Source organism: Entelurus aequoreus, linkage group LG04, assembly GCF_033978785.1.
Source record: "Entelurus aequoreus isolate RoL-2023_Sb linkage group LG04, RoL_Eaeq_v1.1, whole genome shotgun sequence".
Lineage (NCBI taxonomy): Eukaryota > Metazoa > Chordata > Actinopteri > Syngnathiformes > Syngnathidae > Entelurus > Entelurus aequoreus.
Window position 1 is genome coordinate 5,500,961 of NC_084734.1, and position 17,500 is coordinate 5,518,460.

Below are 17,500 nucleotides of genomic sequence, written 5' to 3' on the forward strand. Positions count from 1 at the left end.
TGGAAGGAGTAGTCGCCAGAATAAAGAGTGGAAATAGGGCTTAGGAAAACCAGGAATTCTGGAAAATCCTGGAATTTTTTGGAACTTGGAAAAAAGTAGTTTGAATGTCCAGGATGAGTGGAATGTGTTGAAGGTGGAATGATTTCAATGGGTTGAAAAATATGGAAATGGTGGAAGTTTGAAAAATGGCCAAGTCATTTTGAATGGGAAAAATGTCCCGGAAAACTTGGAATTCTGGGAAATCTGAGAATTTTTGGAATTTGTTAAGAGAAAGCCAGCGATTCCCAAATAGGCTGAACAGTTTGAAGTTGGAACCCTTTGAATCGGGTGCGAAATGTGGAAGGTAGAGCGCGCCAAAATCTGGAGAAGAAGAAGAAGTTGAATAAATAGATGAATTTTGGTGTAGAAAATGTGTGAATGTTTGGAGCATTCACACATTTACAGTAAAGTACAGCGGTGCACCGGAAAGACCTGAAGCAACTACCGAGAAGAAACAGATACTTGGTGCATAACGTTGACCACCGTAGTGGATTTGTGCCATACGGAGCATGATACGGAGGGATCACTGGACTCCTATAGAACACTCCAGACTGTGCTGTGAACATTTGGTCTCTGGTAAGTGAACACAGCTAGTGAAGTGAAGTGAATTATATTCATATAGCGCTTTTCTCTGGAGACTCAAAGCGCTTTACATAGTGAAACCCAATATCTAAGTTACATTTAAAGCAGTGTGGGTGGCACTGGGAGCAGGTGGGTAAAGTGTCTTGCCCAAGGACACAACGGCAGTGACTAGGATGGCGGAAGTGGGGATCGAACCTGGAACCCTCAACTTGCTGGCACGGCCACTATGCCAACCGAGCTATACCGCCCAATGGATTTTAAGAGAATGTAAAACTTTGACTCCGGCCATGTTTACTTGATGACCTTCTTAAAGAAATATCAAGCAGTTAAAATGCGCCAAACATGGATAACTAGAGGATTTGAACGGGTGTCATTTTGAATTATGTGTTGCGCTTGGACATTTTTCGTATAATACCCACAAAGTTCAGTGAGCAGGTTTTAGTTATGTGTGACCACGTGTGTCGACTCCCACTGGGAGGAGGCCCCCCGGCAGGCCAAGGACCGGATGGGGGGATTACATCTCCTCTCTGGCCTGGGAACGCTTCGGGATTCCCCAGGAGGAAGTCGCAAATGTTGCTCTGGAGAGGGAAGTCTGGGGGTCTTTGCTGGAGCTGCTGTCCCCGCGACCCGATTCCGGATAAGCGGTTGAAGATGGATGGATGGATGGACGTGTGTCGACTTTCTGTGTTGGTTGTTTTGCGCCATGACTGGGAAAGGTTGTTTGTATAAAAATGCCGAGCTGTGTACACTGCAATGTGCAATTCATGGTCATTAATTGGAATTACCCACAAAGTCCACATGAGGGCGACTAAATCACAGCAATTATACTGTCAGATGTTTCAAATTAAGATGGAGGATCCCTCGGGGGCCAGAGTCCTAGTAGTGTTAGCTTCCTTTCCAACCTTTTCTGACTAATTATAATAGTCAGAAAAGGCATAATAGTCAGTCGGGGGGGTGCTGGAGCGTATCTCAGCTGCATTCGGGCGGAAGGCGGCGTACACCCTGGACAAGTCGCCACCTTATATGCAACAAATATTACAGTATATTATCATACTATGGAGGGGGGCATGGCCTGCGGACCTGCAGTGAAACGGGGTGTGCCAGGACCGGCTTCGAGATCAGCTACAGGTGCGTAGATGGCCCATCTGGGCCTGATTATGTAATCACCTGTGGCTTTGTTAAAAGGCAGCAGCCGGGGAGGAGAGAGGGGTTGGAGTTGGAGCAAGAGCGAGAGCGAGAGAGAGAGAGAGAGAGAGACAGACAATCACAAAACAATTGCTGAAAAGCAAAGACCATTTATTGCAAAATAAAACTATATTGTGAACCTGATCCAGCTCTCATGTCAGTGCTTGGTGGTCCGAGGAACCCTGAGGGGAGAAACCTCCACACATACTTTCCAGACATGTTTTGTGTAAATCAAAATAAATACTAAAATATCTGCTAAACTTATTATTTTACAGCAAACTACCCATCAAATTAATAAAAATGACAATACATTTTACGGTGTTCTTTTCAGCATATTACTGTAAATTGAAAAAAAAAACTACAATTTTTTGCGTTAAAATTCTGGCACATGGTCAGGATTGTACCACCTATAATAATAAAAATAATAATAATAATAATAATAATAGACTTTATTTGTAAAAAAGCACTTTACATTGAGCAAACAACCTCAAAGTGCTACAGTGTATTAAAAAAAAATAAAAAAATAAAGGTAATAAAAATAAATAAACATAAAAACTAGAACAGCCTAATAGCTAGAACTAGTATCCATCCATCCATCCATTTTCTGCCGCTTGTCCCTTTCGGGGGTGGCAGGGGGGTGCTGGAGCCTATCTCAGCTGCATTCGGGCGGAAGGCGGGGTACACCCTGGACAAGACGCCACCTTATATGCAACAAATATTACAGTATGTTATCATACTTTCCAAACATGTTTCGTGGAAATCAAAATAAATACTTAAATATCTGCTTGACTTATGATTTTACAGCAAACTACCCATCAAATTAATAAAAATGACAATACATTTTACGGTGTTCTTTACAGCATATTACTGTAAATGGAAAAAAAACTACCATTTTTTTTGGGTTAAAATTCTGGCGCATGGTCAGGATTGTACCACCTATAATAATAATAATAATAATGATAATAATAATGATAATAATAATAGATTTTATTTGTAAAAAAGCACTTTACATTGAGCAAACAACCTCAAAGTGCTACAGTGTATTAAAAAAAAAAAAAAAAAAGGTAATAAAAATAAATAAACATAAAAAGTAGAACAATAATAGCTAGAACTAGTATCCATCCATCCATCCGCTGCATGCGGGCGGAAGGCGGGGTACACCCTGGACAAGACGCCACCTTATATGCAACAAATATTACAGTACATTATCATATTTTCCAAACATGTTTCGTGGAAATCAAAATAAATACTTAAATATCTGCTTGACTTATGATTTTACAGCAAACTACCCATCAAATTAATAAAAATGACAATACATTTTACGGTGTTCTTTACAGAATATTACTGGAAATTGAAAAAAAACTAAAAAAATGTTGTATTCAAATTCTGGTGCATGGTCAGGATTGTACCACCTATAATAATAATAATAATAATAATAATAATAATAATGATAATAATAATAATAGATGTTATTTGTAAAAAAGCATTTTACATTGAGCAAACAACCTCAAAGTGCTACAGTATGTTAAAAATAATAATAATAATAATAATAATAATAAATAAATAATAAAAATAAATAAACATAAAAACTAGAACACTAATAGCTAGAACTAGTATCCATCCATCCATCCGCTGCATGCGGGCGGAAGGCGGGGTACACCCTGGACAAGACGCCACCTTATATGCAACAAATATTACAGTATATTATCATACTTTCCAAACATGTTTCGTGGAAATCAAAATAAATACTTAAATATCTGCTTGACTTATGATTTTTACAGCAAACTAACCATCAAATTAATAAAAATTACAATACATTTTACGGTGTTCTTTACAGCATATTACTGGAAATTGAAAAAAAATCTACCATTTTTTTTGGGTTAAAATTCTGGCGCATGGTCAGGATTGTACCACCTATAATAATAATAATAATAATAATAATAATAATAATAATAATAATAATAATAATAGATTTTATTTGTAAAAAAGCACTTTACATTGAGCAAACAACCTCAAAGTGCTACAGTGTATTAAAAAAAAAAAAAAAAAGGTAATAAAAATAAATAAACATAAAAACTAGAACAATAATAGCTAGAACTAGTATCCATCCATCCATCCGCTGCATGCGGGCGGAAGGCGGGGTACACCCTGGACAAGACGCCACCTTATATGCAACAAATATTACAGTATATTATCATATTTTCCAAACATGTTTTGTGGAAATCAAAATAAATACTTAAATATCTGCTTGATTTATGATTTTACAGCAAACTAACCATCAAATTATTAAAAATGACAATACATTTTACGGTGTTCTTTACAGCATGTTACTGGAAATTGAAAAAAAACAAAAAAACATTTGTGTTCAAATTCTGGCGCATGGTCAGGATTGTACCACCTATAATAATAATAATAATAATAATAATAATAATAATAATAATAATAATAATAATAATGATAATAATAATAATAGATGTTATTTGTAAAAAAGCACTTTACATTGAGCAAACAACCTCAAAGTGCTACAGTGTATTAAAAAAATAAATAAAATAAAGGTAATATAAATAAATAAACATAAAAACTAGAACAATAATAGCTAGAACTAGTATCCATCCATCCATCCATTGCGAAATGTAATTTTTTTTTCTTTTTTTTTTCTTTTTTTTTTCCCCATAAAGAAATACAACCATGTGTGCTTACGGGCTGTATCCCTGCAGACTGTATTGATCTACATTGATATATAATGTATAACATGTGTTTTTCTATGTTGATTTAATTAAAAATATATATATATATATATATATATTTTTTTTTTCTGGTACCAATTGGTCTGCGGCCCGGTACCAATCGGTCCGCGGACCGGTACCGGGCCGTGGCCCGGTGGTTGGGGACCACTGACCTATAATACAAACCCCGTTTCCATATGAGTTGGGAAATGGTGTTAGATGTAAATATAAACGGAATACAATGATTTGCAAATCATTGTATTCCGTTTATATTTACATCTAACACCATTTACCAACTCATATGGAAATGGGGTTTGTAATAATAATAATAATAATAGATTTTATTTGTACAAAGCACTTTACATTGAGCAAACAACCTCAAAGTGCTACAGTGCATTTAACAAAAATAAAAAAATAAAAAAATAAAAAAATAAATAAACATAAAAACTAGAACAGCCTAATGCTAGAACTAGTATGCATACAATATATCTAAAAAAAAAAGGCTTTTTAAAAAGAAGGCTTTTGCCTCTGTTCCTGCCTCAGTTTGAGCCAGGAAAAAACCCTGCAAATATGTTATTAAAGAACATCTCTCTGGATGCTGCACCACTTCCAAATGAATGTATGGTTCCATGAATACCTTTACTCCACATTATTGTGTTTGCTGCTGTCGCAGGTTGTGGTCAAAACACAAAACGCCGCATTAAAACAGCATCGGCGGACACATCTTTACAGCAAGCCAGCAAATAAATGAACCCACTTGTCAATTATTGAGCATTTGTTAGAGTGAAGTAATGCCGTCTCCTAAAAAGCCCCTTGCTGCAGCTACGCCGCGCACACATTAGTCCATCCGGGGGACGAGTCGGTAAAGATGGGCCAATTTGGGAGGCCTGCGAGGGCTGGAGGAGCGTCCATGAGGCCCTGGTGCTTCATCTGCTATGCCTTGTCCACAAGAGTGGACGCTCAATGCAACATGACATATACTGTACACATCCATAACTACACAAGAGTGGACGCTCAATGCAACATGACATATACTGTACACATCCATAACTACACAAGAGTGGACGCTCAATGCAACATGACATATACTGTACACATCCATAACTACACAAGAGTGGACGCTCAATGCAACATGACATATACTGTACACATCCATAACTACACAAGAGTGGACGCTCAATGCAACATGACATATACTGTACACATCCATAACTACACAAGAGTGGACGCTCAATGCAACATGACATATACTGTACACATCCATAACTACACAAGAGTGGACGCTCAATGCAACATGACATATACTGTACACATCCATAACTACACAAGAGTGGACGCTCAATGCAACATGACATATACTGTACACATCCATAACTACACAAGAGTGGACGCTCAATGCAACATGACATATACTGTACACATCCATAACTACACAAGAGTGGACGCTCAATGCAACATGACATATACTGTACACATCCATAACTACACAAGAGTGGACGCTCAATGCAACATGACATATACTGTACACATCCATAACTACACAAGAGTGGACGCTCAATGCAACATGACATATACTGTACACATCCATAACTACACAAGAGTGGACGCTCAATGCAACATGACATATACTGTACACATCCATAACTACACAAGAGTGGACGCTCAATGCAACAATACATATACTGTACACATCCATAACTACACAAGAGTGGACGCTCAATGCAACATGACATATACTGTACACATCCATAACTACACAAGAGTGGACGCTCAATGCAACATGACATATACTGTACACATCCATAACTAGAGATACTAAACAATGCAGAAAAATGGAGGGGAAGAAAGAGAAGCAACCTATATTAACCCTGTAGATTGTTATAGTAACAATAGGTTAAGCTTTGTCAGTGTGCCATGTGTTATCCAGTTTACCCTAGGGCAACAACGTTCATTTATGTTTGATGAAACGTGATTATGTGCATGAGTGTATGTGTGCATATGTACTTGTATATGTACAGTATGTGTATATGTGTGTTTGTACAGTGAATGTATATGTACAGTATGTGTATATGTATGTTTGTACAGTGAATGTATATGTACAGTATGTGTATATGTATGTTTGTACAGTGAATGTATATGTACAGTATGTGTATATGTATGTTTGTACAGTGAATGTATATGTACATGTATGTGTATATGTATGTTTGTACAGTGAATGTATATGTACAGTATGTGTACATGTATGTTTGTACAGTGAGTGTATATGTACAGTATGTGTATATGTGTGTTTGTACAGTGAATGTATATGTACAGTATGTGTATATGTATGTTTGTACAGTGAATGTATATGTACATGTATGTGTATATGTATGTTTGTACAGTGAATGTATATGTACAGTATGTGTATATGTATGTTTGTACAGTGAATGTATATGTACAGTATGTGTATATGTATGTTTGTACAGTGAGTGTATATGTACAGTATGTGTATATGTATGTTTCTACAGTGAATGTATATGTACAGTATGTGTATATGTATGTTTGTACAGTGAATGTATATGTACATTATGTGTATATGTATATTTGTACAGTGAATGTATATGTACAGTATATGTATATGTATGTTTGTACAGTGAATGTATATGTACAGTATGTGTATATGTATGTTTGTACAGTGAATGTATATGTACAGTATGTGTATATGTATGTTTGTACAGTGAATGTATATGTACAGTATGTGTATATGTATGTTTGTACAGTGAGTGTATATGTACAGTATGTGTATATGTATGTTTGTACAGTGAATGTATATGTACAGTGTGTGTATATGTATGTTTGTACAGTGAATGTATATGTACAGTATGTGTATATGTGTGTTTGTACAGTGAATGTATATGTACATTATGTGTATATGTATATTTGTATAGTGAATGTATATGTACATGTATGTGTATATGTATGTTTGTACAGTGAATGTATATGTACAGTATGTGTATATGTATGTTTGTACAGTGAATGTATATGTACAGTATGTGTATATGTATGTTTGTACAGTGAATGTATATGTACATGTATGTGTATACGTATGTATGTTTGTACAGTGAATGTATATGTACAGTATGTGTATATGTATGTTTGTACAGTGAATGTATATGTACAGTATGTGTATATGTATGTTTGTACAGTGAATGTATATGTACATGTATGTGTATATGTATGTGTGTACAGTGAATGTATATGTACAGTATGTGTATATGTGTGTTTGTACAGTGAATGTATATGTACAGTATGTGTATATGTATGTTTGTACAGTGAATGTATATGTACAGTATGTGTATATGTGTGTTTGTACAGTGAATGTATATGTACAGTATGTGTATATGTGTGTTTGTACAGTGAGTGCATATGTACAGTATGTGTATATGTATGTTTGTACAGTGAATGTATATGTTTGTTGATCTCCAATACAATAACTGCATATGGAAAACTAAATATGTTCATCTTTGACGTCGATGTTTAATACCGTGATTAAATCTCATGTCGGGGTTACATTATTTAGCTAAGTGACGGATTAGAAACGGCTTAGATGTGCAAACATTAATTCATACAAACAAAAGTGACAGTCAAAACGGAGCATTATTATCTTAATAAAGGCAGAATTGTTGTTCTTCATTGAATTAGAGTGCACCTAATATGTTTCTAAATTCATAAACGGTTTAATGAGTTCTAATAAAAAGCCCCATGCCTTTCAACGGAAAGGAAATATTAACATTAGAGAGACATTTAGCAAGAAACATACAGTACAGGACAAAAGTTAGGACACACCTTCTCATTTCAATGCATTGCCTTTATTTTCACGACTATTTACATTGTAGATTGTCACTGAAGGCATCAAAACTATCACACCTGTGAAGTGAAAACCATTTCAGGTGACTACCTCTTGAAGCTCATGGAGAGAATGCCAAGAGTGTGCAAAGCAGTAATCAGAGCAAAGGGTGGCTATTTTGAAGAAAGTAGAATATAAAACATGTTTTTAGTTATTTCACCATTTTTTGTTAAGTACATAACTCATAGTTCATAGTTGTGATGTGACAATCTACAATGTAAATAGTCATGAAAATAAAGAAAACACATTGAATGAGGAGAAGGTGTGTCCAAACTTTTGGCCTGTACTGTATATATGACATATATCAATATAATGGATGCAGGGGCGCCGCTAGGGATTTTGGGCCCCATGAAAAGAATCTTTACAGATTGATAATTTCATCATCATTAGGGGCCTCTCTGGGCCCCCCTCCATCATGGGCCCCTAGAATCCGTCTCCTCTACCCCCCCTTTTCGGCACCCCTGAATGGATGCATAAATAATGAATACAATTGGATATTAAGAGTATGTAAAAGTCCAACTCCCATACCTTGCTTAACTCCCTGACGACCTCTTTAAAGTTTTGTAATGAATCCGAAATATCAAACAACTAAAATACGCCAAACAAGTGCGGAGTTTTGCATTTTTCCCACAATGCATTGTAATGGATTGAAATGTGTGTAATATTGAATTTTATAATATTTATCATATTTATAATTTATAATATCCACACAGCATGTTGTGCCATCTGGGACCATGTTTGTTGACTTCTTGTGTTGGTTGCATTTTGGTCTTCAGTGCCAAAAGTAGGGAAAATTGCTTGATTTGGGTCATATAAGTTAATGCTGTGCTGTGGTCACTTAAAATCGCAGTTCATGGTCATAAACCTACATGTACTCATTTTGACCACAAGATGGTGGCAAATTTGCAGCAATCCGATTGTCAGATGTCCATCCATCCATCCCTTTTCTACCGCTTGTCCCTTTCTGGGTCGCGGGGGTTGCTGGAGCCTATCTCAGCTGCATTCGGGCGGAAGGCGGGGTACACCCTGGACAAGTCGCCACCTCCTCACAGGATTGTCAGACGTCCCAAAATTAATTTGGCAACGTCCCGCAGGCCAAATTCCACATTAGACTCATGAGAACTTTTGTCAAAAACTTCCATTGAGACCCAAATCCTACGATTGAATGAAAACTCGGTCAAAACTTTGGGCAAAAATTGAAATCCAAAAACAAACCCTAGGAAAAACTGGGACGTACAAAAACCCAGGGACCATGAAAAACTGTGCAAACTTCTGGTGAAAATTTTAATTGAAATTTGAGTCCTACAAAATGAGGACCGTACAAAAAACCGAGCTGGCGTATGAAAACTTTTGGTGAAAATATACAAACCCCGTTTCCATATGAGTTGGGAAATGGTGTTAGATGTAAATATAAACAGAATACAATGATTTGCAAATCCTTTTCAAGCCATATTCAGTTGAATATGCTACAAAGACAACATATTTCATGTTCAAACTCATAAACTTTTTTTTGTTGCAAATAATCATTAACTTTAGAATTTGATGCCAGCAACACGTGACATAACAAACATTTTCCAAAAATGTAACCGTATGAAAACTGAGACAAACATTTGGTGGAAATTTTAATGGGAAACCCAATCCTACGAAGGTGTCAAGCGATGACAAGCCAAGCGTCGTGGAAGACGCCGGAGTTTGTAGTGATTTTGAGGATGCAGACGAATGAAAGGGCTCTTCATTAATTAAGCTGACAAAACACAAGGCTTGCGCAGACGGGAAGAGCTCTGAACAGACAGACTAGGAAGAAAAGAAAAGAAAACTGCTGAAACCCGGCGAAACACTCACAGGAAATGTGCAGCAGACGGCGTCCACAAAATAGTGCGTAATATAGTTTGGCATCGAAGAGGACGGTCGATCGTCACCCGTGAACAGAAAACAATGTCCCGACAACAAAGGCAGCAAAAGGATCGACTTAAGTAGTCTTGGTTGCAAACAGAAAACAGGTGAGCGGAAATGCAGCCAGGGGAAAACACCAACAAAACCGGAAGAGCCGCCAAAATAAAAGCACAGGACAGGAACTAAAACACTAAACACCGGAGAACACTATCAAAACGCAACATAACGTGACAAAAGGAATGAAACTGTATAAATGTTGTGCATGCATTATTTATACTAACTTGTCTTCTTTACTAGCGAACAGCATTTCCTTGTTTGTTCCTTTGTTTGTACTGCAGGTCAATTACGATTGTTTTGCCCACATCTGACATCTATCTGATTTTTATTTTATTTTTTTAAATCAAAGTAAACGATACAACTTTGATGTTTTACAAACTCGACCCAGGATGAGGATATAAATGCTCCAGGACAGAAGTGAAGCAGCCAGGGGAAAACACCAACAAAATCGGAAAAGCCGCCAAAATAAAAGCACAGAACAGGAACTAAAACACTAAACACCGGAGAATGCTAACAAAACAGAACATAAAGGCAACGTGACAAAAGGTATGACACTGTATAAATGTTGTGCATGCATTATTTATGCTAACTTGTCTTCTCTACTAGCGAACAGTATTTACTTGTGTCCAAATAGGACTTTGTTTATATTGCAGGTCAATTCCGATTTTTTTGCCCATATGTACGGAGCCCCTAAAGGGACATGGGGGGATTTTTTTTTTTTATAATTTGTTTTTAAATCTTTTTTTTTTTAGACATATATCTCGTGCGCACGAGAAACTTTTTATAAAGTTAGTAAAAAAATAAAAATAAATGTTTTTGTTTTTTTTGTTTTTAGACATGTATCTTGTGCGCACAAGATAGTTTCTTTGTCAAAGTAGCTATAACAGTAAAACAAAGAAAATAAATAAATGCTTACTGAAATGCAAGATGTAGATTAACAACAATTATTGTTGATTTTTAAAAAATTGTTATTATTATTCCCTTTGTTTGGTTTGAGAGAGGGTTTGAAAATATTGGGTTGAATTATTTAACCCAAAAGTTGAGTTGTGCTAACTCGATGTTGGGTGATTGTAAATAATGTTAATGAGATGAATACATAATAAAATTCCCTTCAAAAAAAGGTAACTTTTTAGTAAAAAAAAAAAAAAAAAGCCTTTTACCCAACTTCTTGAAAAACAACCTAAAAATGGTTCATCATTTTTGAAAACCCAGAAATGGAGTTAAAATAATAATTTTATAACCCAAAAGAAATGGATAGCTCTTCATAAAAATAACTCCAAAATTGAACCCAACACTAGCAACTCATAAATTGGGTTATCAAAAATAACCCAGCATTTTTTTTTTAGAGTGGAAAACACATTTTTTTGTCAACAGTAAAAAAAGAAAATAAATAAATGCTTACTGAAATGCAAGATGTAGATTAACAACATTTATTGTTTGTTTTTGTTTTTTTTAATTATTATTATTCCCTTTGTTTGGTTTGAGAGAGGGTTTGAAAATCTTGGGTTGAATTATTTAACCCAAAAGTTGAGTTATGCTAATTCAATTTTGGGTTATTCCCAACCAAACTATTGGGTTGAATTATTTAACCCAAAAGTTGAGTTGTGCTAACTCGATGTTGGGTGATTGTAAATAATGTTAATGAGATGAATACATAATAAAATTCAAAGAAAAAAGTTACTTTTTTATAAAAATACAAAAAAAGCCTTTTACCCAAAAATGCTTTACTCGTTGAAAAACAACCGAAAAATGGTTAATCATTTTTGAAAACCCAGAAATTGAGTTAAAATAATACTTTTATAACCCAAAAGAAATGGGTTCTTAAAAATAACTCCAAAATGTAACCCAACACTAACAACTCATAAATTGGGTTATCAAAATAACCCAGTATTTTTTAGTAAGACACACTTTTTTTGTCAAAGTAGCTATAACAGTAAAAAAAAGAAGATAAATAAATGCTTACTGAAATGCAAGATGTACATTAACAACATTTATTGTTCATGGTTTTTTATTTTTTATTATTCCCTATGTTTGGTTTGAGAGAGGGTTTGAAAATATTGGGTTGAATTATTTAACCCAAAAGTTGAGTTGTGCTAACTCGATGTTGGGTGATTGTAAATAATGTTAATGAGATGAATACATAATCAAATTCCCTTCAAGGAAAAAGTAACTTTTTAATACAATTTTTAAAAAAAACCTTTTACCCAACTCGTTGAAAAACAACCCAAAAAATGGTTAATCATTTTTGAAAACCCAGAAATGGAGTTAAAATAATACTTTTATAACCCAAAAGAAATGGATAGCTCTTCATAAAAAATAACTCCAAAATTGAACCCAACACTAGCAACTCATAAATTGGATTATCAAAATAACCCAGCATTCTTTAGAGTGGAAAACACACTTTTTTGTCAACAGTAAAAAAAGAAAATAAATAAATGCTTACTGAAATGCAAGATGTAGATTAACAACATTTATTATTGATTTTTATTTTTGTTTTTTTATTACTCCCTATGTTTTGTTTGAGAGAGGGTTTGAAAATATTAAAAAAAAATTAAAAAATAAAAAACATATTGGGTTGAATTATTTAACCCAAAAGTTGAGTTATGCTAATTCAATGTTGGGTGATTCCCAACCAAACTATTGGGTTGAATTATTTAACCCAAAAGTTGAGTTGTGCTAACTCGATGTTGGGTGATTGTAAATAATGTTAATGAGATGAATACATAATAAAATTCCCTTCAAGAAAAAAGTAATTTTTTAATAAAAATGTAAAAAATGCTTTATTCCTTGAAAAACAACCCAAAAATGGTTCATCATTTTTGAAAACCCAGAAATTTAGTTAAAATAATAATTTTATAACCCAAAAGAAATGGATAGCTCTTCATAAAAATAACTCCACAATTTAATAATAATAATAATAATAATAATAATGTATTATTATTATTATTATTATTATTAATTTAAGCCAACACTAACAACTCATAAATTTGGTTATCAAAATAACCCAGCATTTTTTAGTAAAACACACTTTTTTGTAGCTATAACAGTAACAAATAAAATAAAATAAATAAATGCTTACTGAAATGCAAGATGTAGATTAACAACATTTACTGTTGATTTGTATTTTTATTTTTTATTATTATTCCCTTTGTTTGGTTTGAGAGAGGGTTTGAAAATACATGCAACAAAAATAAGTCTCAGCCATTTTTATTTAGTAAAAGTAAAAAAGTAAAACATCGTTTGGGGTTTTATTTGTGCTTTTGTTTGTATTTGAAGTGTAAATGATTTTGGATTACATGCAAATTGAATGAATGCGAAAGTGAATGTGGCCCTGGGTGCCTTTTTCCACTTATTTGTTGGTCAAAGTTCTGACATCCGTTATTTCAAAGTCTCACATTTATTGTGATATACTCAACAAAAAAGTGTATTTACTGGGGATGTCGTTTTTTTGAAGAAACTGCACGACCCGGGGCGTGAAATGTGGCAAAGAGTCCTCCTATGGTGGTGGACGTCCAGGCGGTCATCCCCGCCTCAGCCAATGGGAGGCGAGGAGGAGGATGGAGTTGCCAGACGCTGCGTTTTGACGTAGAAGGGAGGAGGAGGATGGAGGATGGAGAAGCACGTCAAAGTTTAGCCAACGGCAGCACAAAAGCATCCAGTCCGTCCAAAGAGGCCTCTTTAGTGCTGCTAAACAAACATGGAGTCGGATTCCCGCACTTGTGGAGCAGTTTGACCCAGTTTGTGAGTCCACTGCAGCCCGCCCAGCCCCCGCCTTCAACTTGCAGCAGCGACATGGAGCAATCACCGAGTCCTCCTCCCAAACCTGCCCAGCATGAGCCCATCAGCTTCGGCATCGACCAGATCCTAGGAGCCGCCGCGGAGAGCGGAGCGGGACGGCAGCTGCGTGATGCCGGCAGCGGGGATGGTTACTACAGCCTGGGGAGTCCCGGCCGGACCTGCACGCCTTCATACACGGCTCTGGCCATCTCCTTCTCCGGCATGGACGCCCCTCACGGCTCCGTGTACGGGGACGGGAGGAGTGTTGGCGGCCGAGGAGTGATTCGTGTGCCGGCCCACAGACCGCTGACAGCCCCCGGACCTGCGGCCCCGGTGCAGAGCGCCGTGCCCGGGTTTGGAGGGCTCTGTTTCCCCTGGATAGGGAACCGCTTTACTAAGGACAGAATATCAGGTAGTATTTTTTTATTTGATATTTTAATACATTCGTGCATCCTTCTAACGAATGCCGTTCGGAAACTTTAAACGCATTTTTTTTAAATATGCAAAAAATAAAATGCACAAATCCAGCTAAAAAATTAAATCAATTCTAAATAATAATTATTATTTAGTACAAGGTTGCACTTTTTTAAAAAAATATAATGATAACAAGGTGTATAGCTATTTTACTTCATTTAGCTCATTTTTTATTTATTTATTTTAATGTTGTTTAATGTATTTGTTTTATTTAACATTGGAAAAAAATGCAAACAATAATGAGTGATCCATTGACATTTTCTAAAGTTGGTAAAATGTATATATTTTTAATATAATAATAACAAGGCTTAGCTATTCTACTTCATTTAGCTTATTTTCATGTTTTTAAAAAAATGTATTTTAAAGATGTTTAATGAAATTGTTGTATTTAATATCGAGTGTATTATATACAAACAAACCTGTAAACAATAATGAGTGATCCATTGACAGGTTTTAAAGTTGGTCAAATGTACATTTTTTAATAAAATAACAACAAGGCGTAGGCGCCATTTAGCTCCTTTTCATGTTTTTTTCAAAAAATCTTTAATGTTGTTTAATGTAATTTTTTTATTTAATATTGAGTGTATGCAAACAAAAATGTAAACAATAATGAGTGATCCATTGACATTTTTTAAAGTTGGTAAAAACATTTTATTTTTTTGATATAATAATAACAAGGTGTATCTATTCTACTTCATTTAGCTCATTTTCATGTTTTTTATGTACTTATTTTAATGTTGTTTAATGTATTTTTTTAATGTAATATTGAGTATTAAATAGAAACAAAAATGTAAACAATAATGAGTGATCCATTGACATTTTTTAAAGTTGGTAAAATGTATATTTTTAATATAATAATAACAAGGTGTAGCTATTCTACTTCATTTAGCTCATTTTCATGTTTTTTTTATTTATTTATTTTAATGTAGTTTAATGGAATTTTTGTATTTAATATTCCATCAATCCATCCATTTCCTACCGCTTGTCCCTTTTTGGGGTCGCGGGGGAAGCTGGAGCCTATCTCAGCTGCATTATATTGAGTGTATTATATACAAACAAACCTGTAAACAATAACATTTTTTAAAGTTGGTAAAATGTATATTTTTAATATAATAATAACAAGGCGTAGCTATTCTATTTAATTTAGCTCCTTTCCACGTTTTTTTAATTAATTTGAACGTTGTTTAATTATATTTTTTATTTAATATTGAGTGTATAAAGTACAAAAAAAAAATGGAAACAATAATGAGTGATCAATTGACATTTTTAAAGTTGGTAAAATGTATATTTTTAATATAATAATAACAAGGCGTAGCTATTTAATTTAATGTATCCCCTTTTCACGTTTTTTAAAATTAATTTGAATGCTGTTTAATTACATTTTTTGATTTTATATTGAGTGTATAAAGTACAATGAGTGATACATTGACATTTTTTAAAGTTGGTAAAATAATAAAAAAATTTGTTTGCAAATGTGCGATGAACACATTTATTATTCGGAATTATATGAGAATAACAGAAAGGGAAAATGAATAAAAAGGAATTATTTTTGGACTAATAGAAAACTGAATTCTTACAAATGATATAAAAAAGGTTTAAAATATATCACTTTTTTAAAGGCAAACATCTGACAAGATAGCACATTATAATATTTTAAGAAGTGCATAAATATTCATTCCAAAATTAAAATTGATCAGAACAATTATTAGTTTAATCTCATACTTCACTTATATTGAGACTATATAATTTTTATGTTATAATAAATATTAGTTATGGATGTCCTGGTGCTTCAAGCCTCATATTTATTTATATGTAAAGTACATTTTATTTATATAAAATATAAAATACAAATAGTACAATGAAACAAATATACAACATGATGAATCATTGCAAGATATAATAACAAATAGGATACAAAATTATAGAAAATAAATTTAAAAAAAATAAATAAACAATAAAATAGAATATTAGGCTCACGTCTCTCGTGTCCTCCTCCCCCCCAGCGGCTCTGGTTCCCTTCTCGGTCACCAGGCGGATAGGACACCCCTACCAGAACCGGACCCCCCCTAAGAGGAAAAAGCCCCGCACGTCCTTCTCCAGGGTGCAGATCTGCGAGCTGGAGAAGAGGTTCCACCGCCAGAAGTACTTGGCCAGCGCCGAGAGGGCCGCCTTGGCCAAGAGCCTCAAGATGACGGACGCTCAGGTCAAAACCTGGTTCCAGAACCGCAGAACCAAGTGGAGGTCATTGATCATTCATACATTAAAAATATATATAAAATGAGAAAATGCAAAAAAATCACGTTTATTCAGAGTTTACGTTTATTTTTAATTGATATTTTTCCAGAAATATTTTTTTGCAGGAAAAATAATAAAAAAAACATTTTTTTAAACGAATTTCCCCAATGCTGATGATGCTGATGCTGATTCTGCCTGTGAATATTTGATTGGTGCACGTCAGGCGGCAGACGGCGGAGGAGCGGGAGGCGGAGCGCCAGCAGGCCAATCGTCTGATCCTGCAGCTGCAGCAGTCCGCCCTGCACAAGTCCTTGGGCGAGTCGGCCGTGGCGGACCCGCTGTGCGCGCACAACTCCTCCCTCTACGCCCTGCAGAACCTGCAGCCCTGGGCCGAGGACAGGGAGTAGGGAGGCCACGCCCACCCCCAGTCACGTGAGGACGATGCATCGGGGGACTGACGTCACCTTCTGCAGGACACTTAGGAATGGTTGGACCTTGTTCTTGGTGAGTCACGTGACTTTTCAAAGCGGGCCTGGACTCCATTGGACTTTTTCATAAGAAACTGTTCCATCCATCCATGCATCCATTTTCCTCCGCTTATCCGAGGCCGGGTCGCGGGGGCAGCAGCCTAAGCTGAGAAGCCCAG

The 17,500-nt window shown here is 35.3% G+C and overlaps 1 protein-coding gene across 1 annotated transcript in view; it reads left to right on the forward strand.

Annotated features, from left to right (window-relative positions):
• The first annotated feature begins 13,969 nt into the window (after nt 1-13,969).
• LOC133647708 (T-cell leukemia homeobox protein 3-like) overlaps nt 13,970-17,500 on the forward strand; it is a 3,824-nt gene continuing 293 nt past the window's right edge. Inside the window, exons 1-3 of the mRNA XM_062043392.1 lie at nt 13,970-14,557; nt 16,623-16,860; nt 17,078-17,500. The exon at nt 17,078-17,500 is cut by the window's right edge and continues 293 nt beyond it. Of these exons, the coding sequence (XP_061899376.1) occupies nt 13,972-14,557; nt 16,623-16,860; nt 17,078-17,261 (1,008 nt within the window). The 5' untranslated portion in view covers nt 13,970-13,971 and the 3' untranslated portion in view covers nt 17,262-17,500. The remainder of the gene's footprint in view (nt 14,558-16,622; nt 16,861-17,077) is intronic.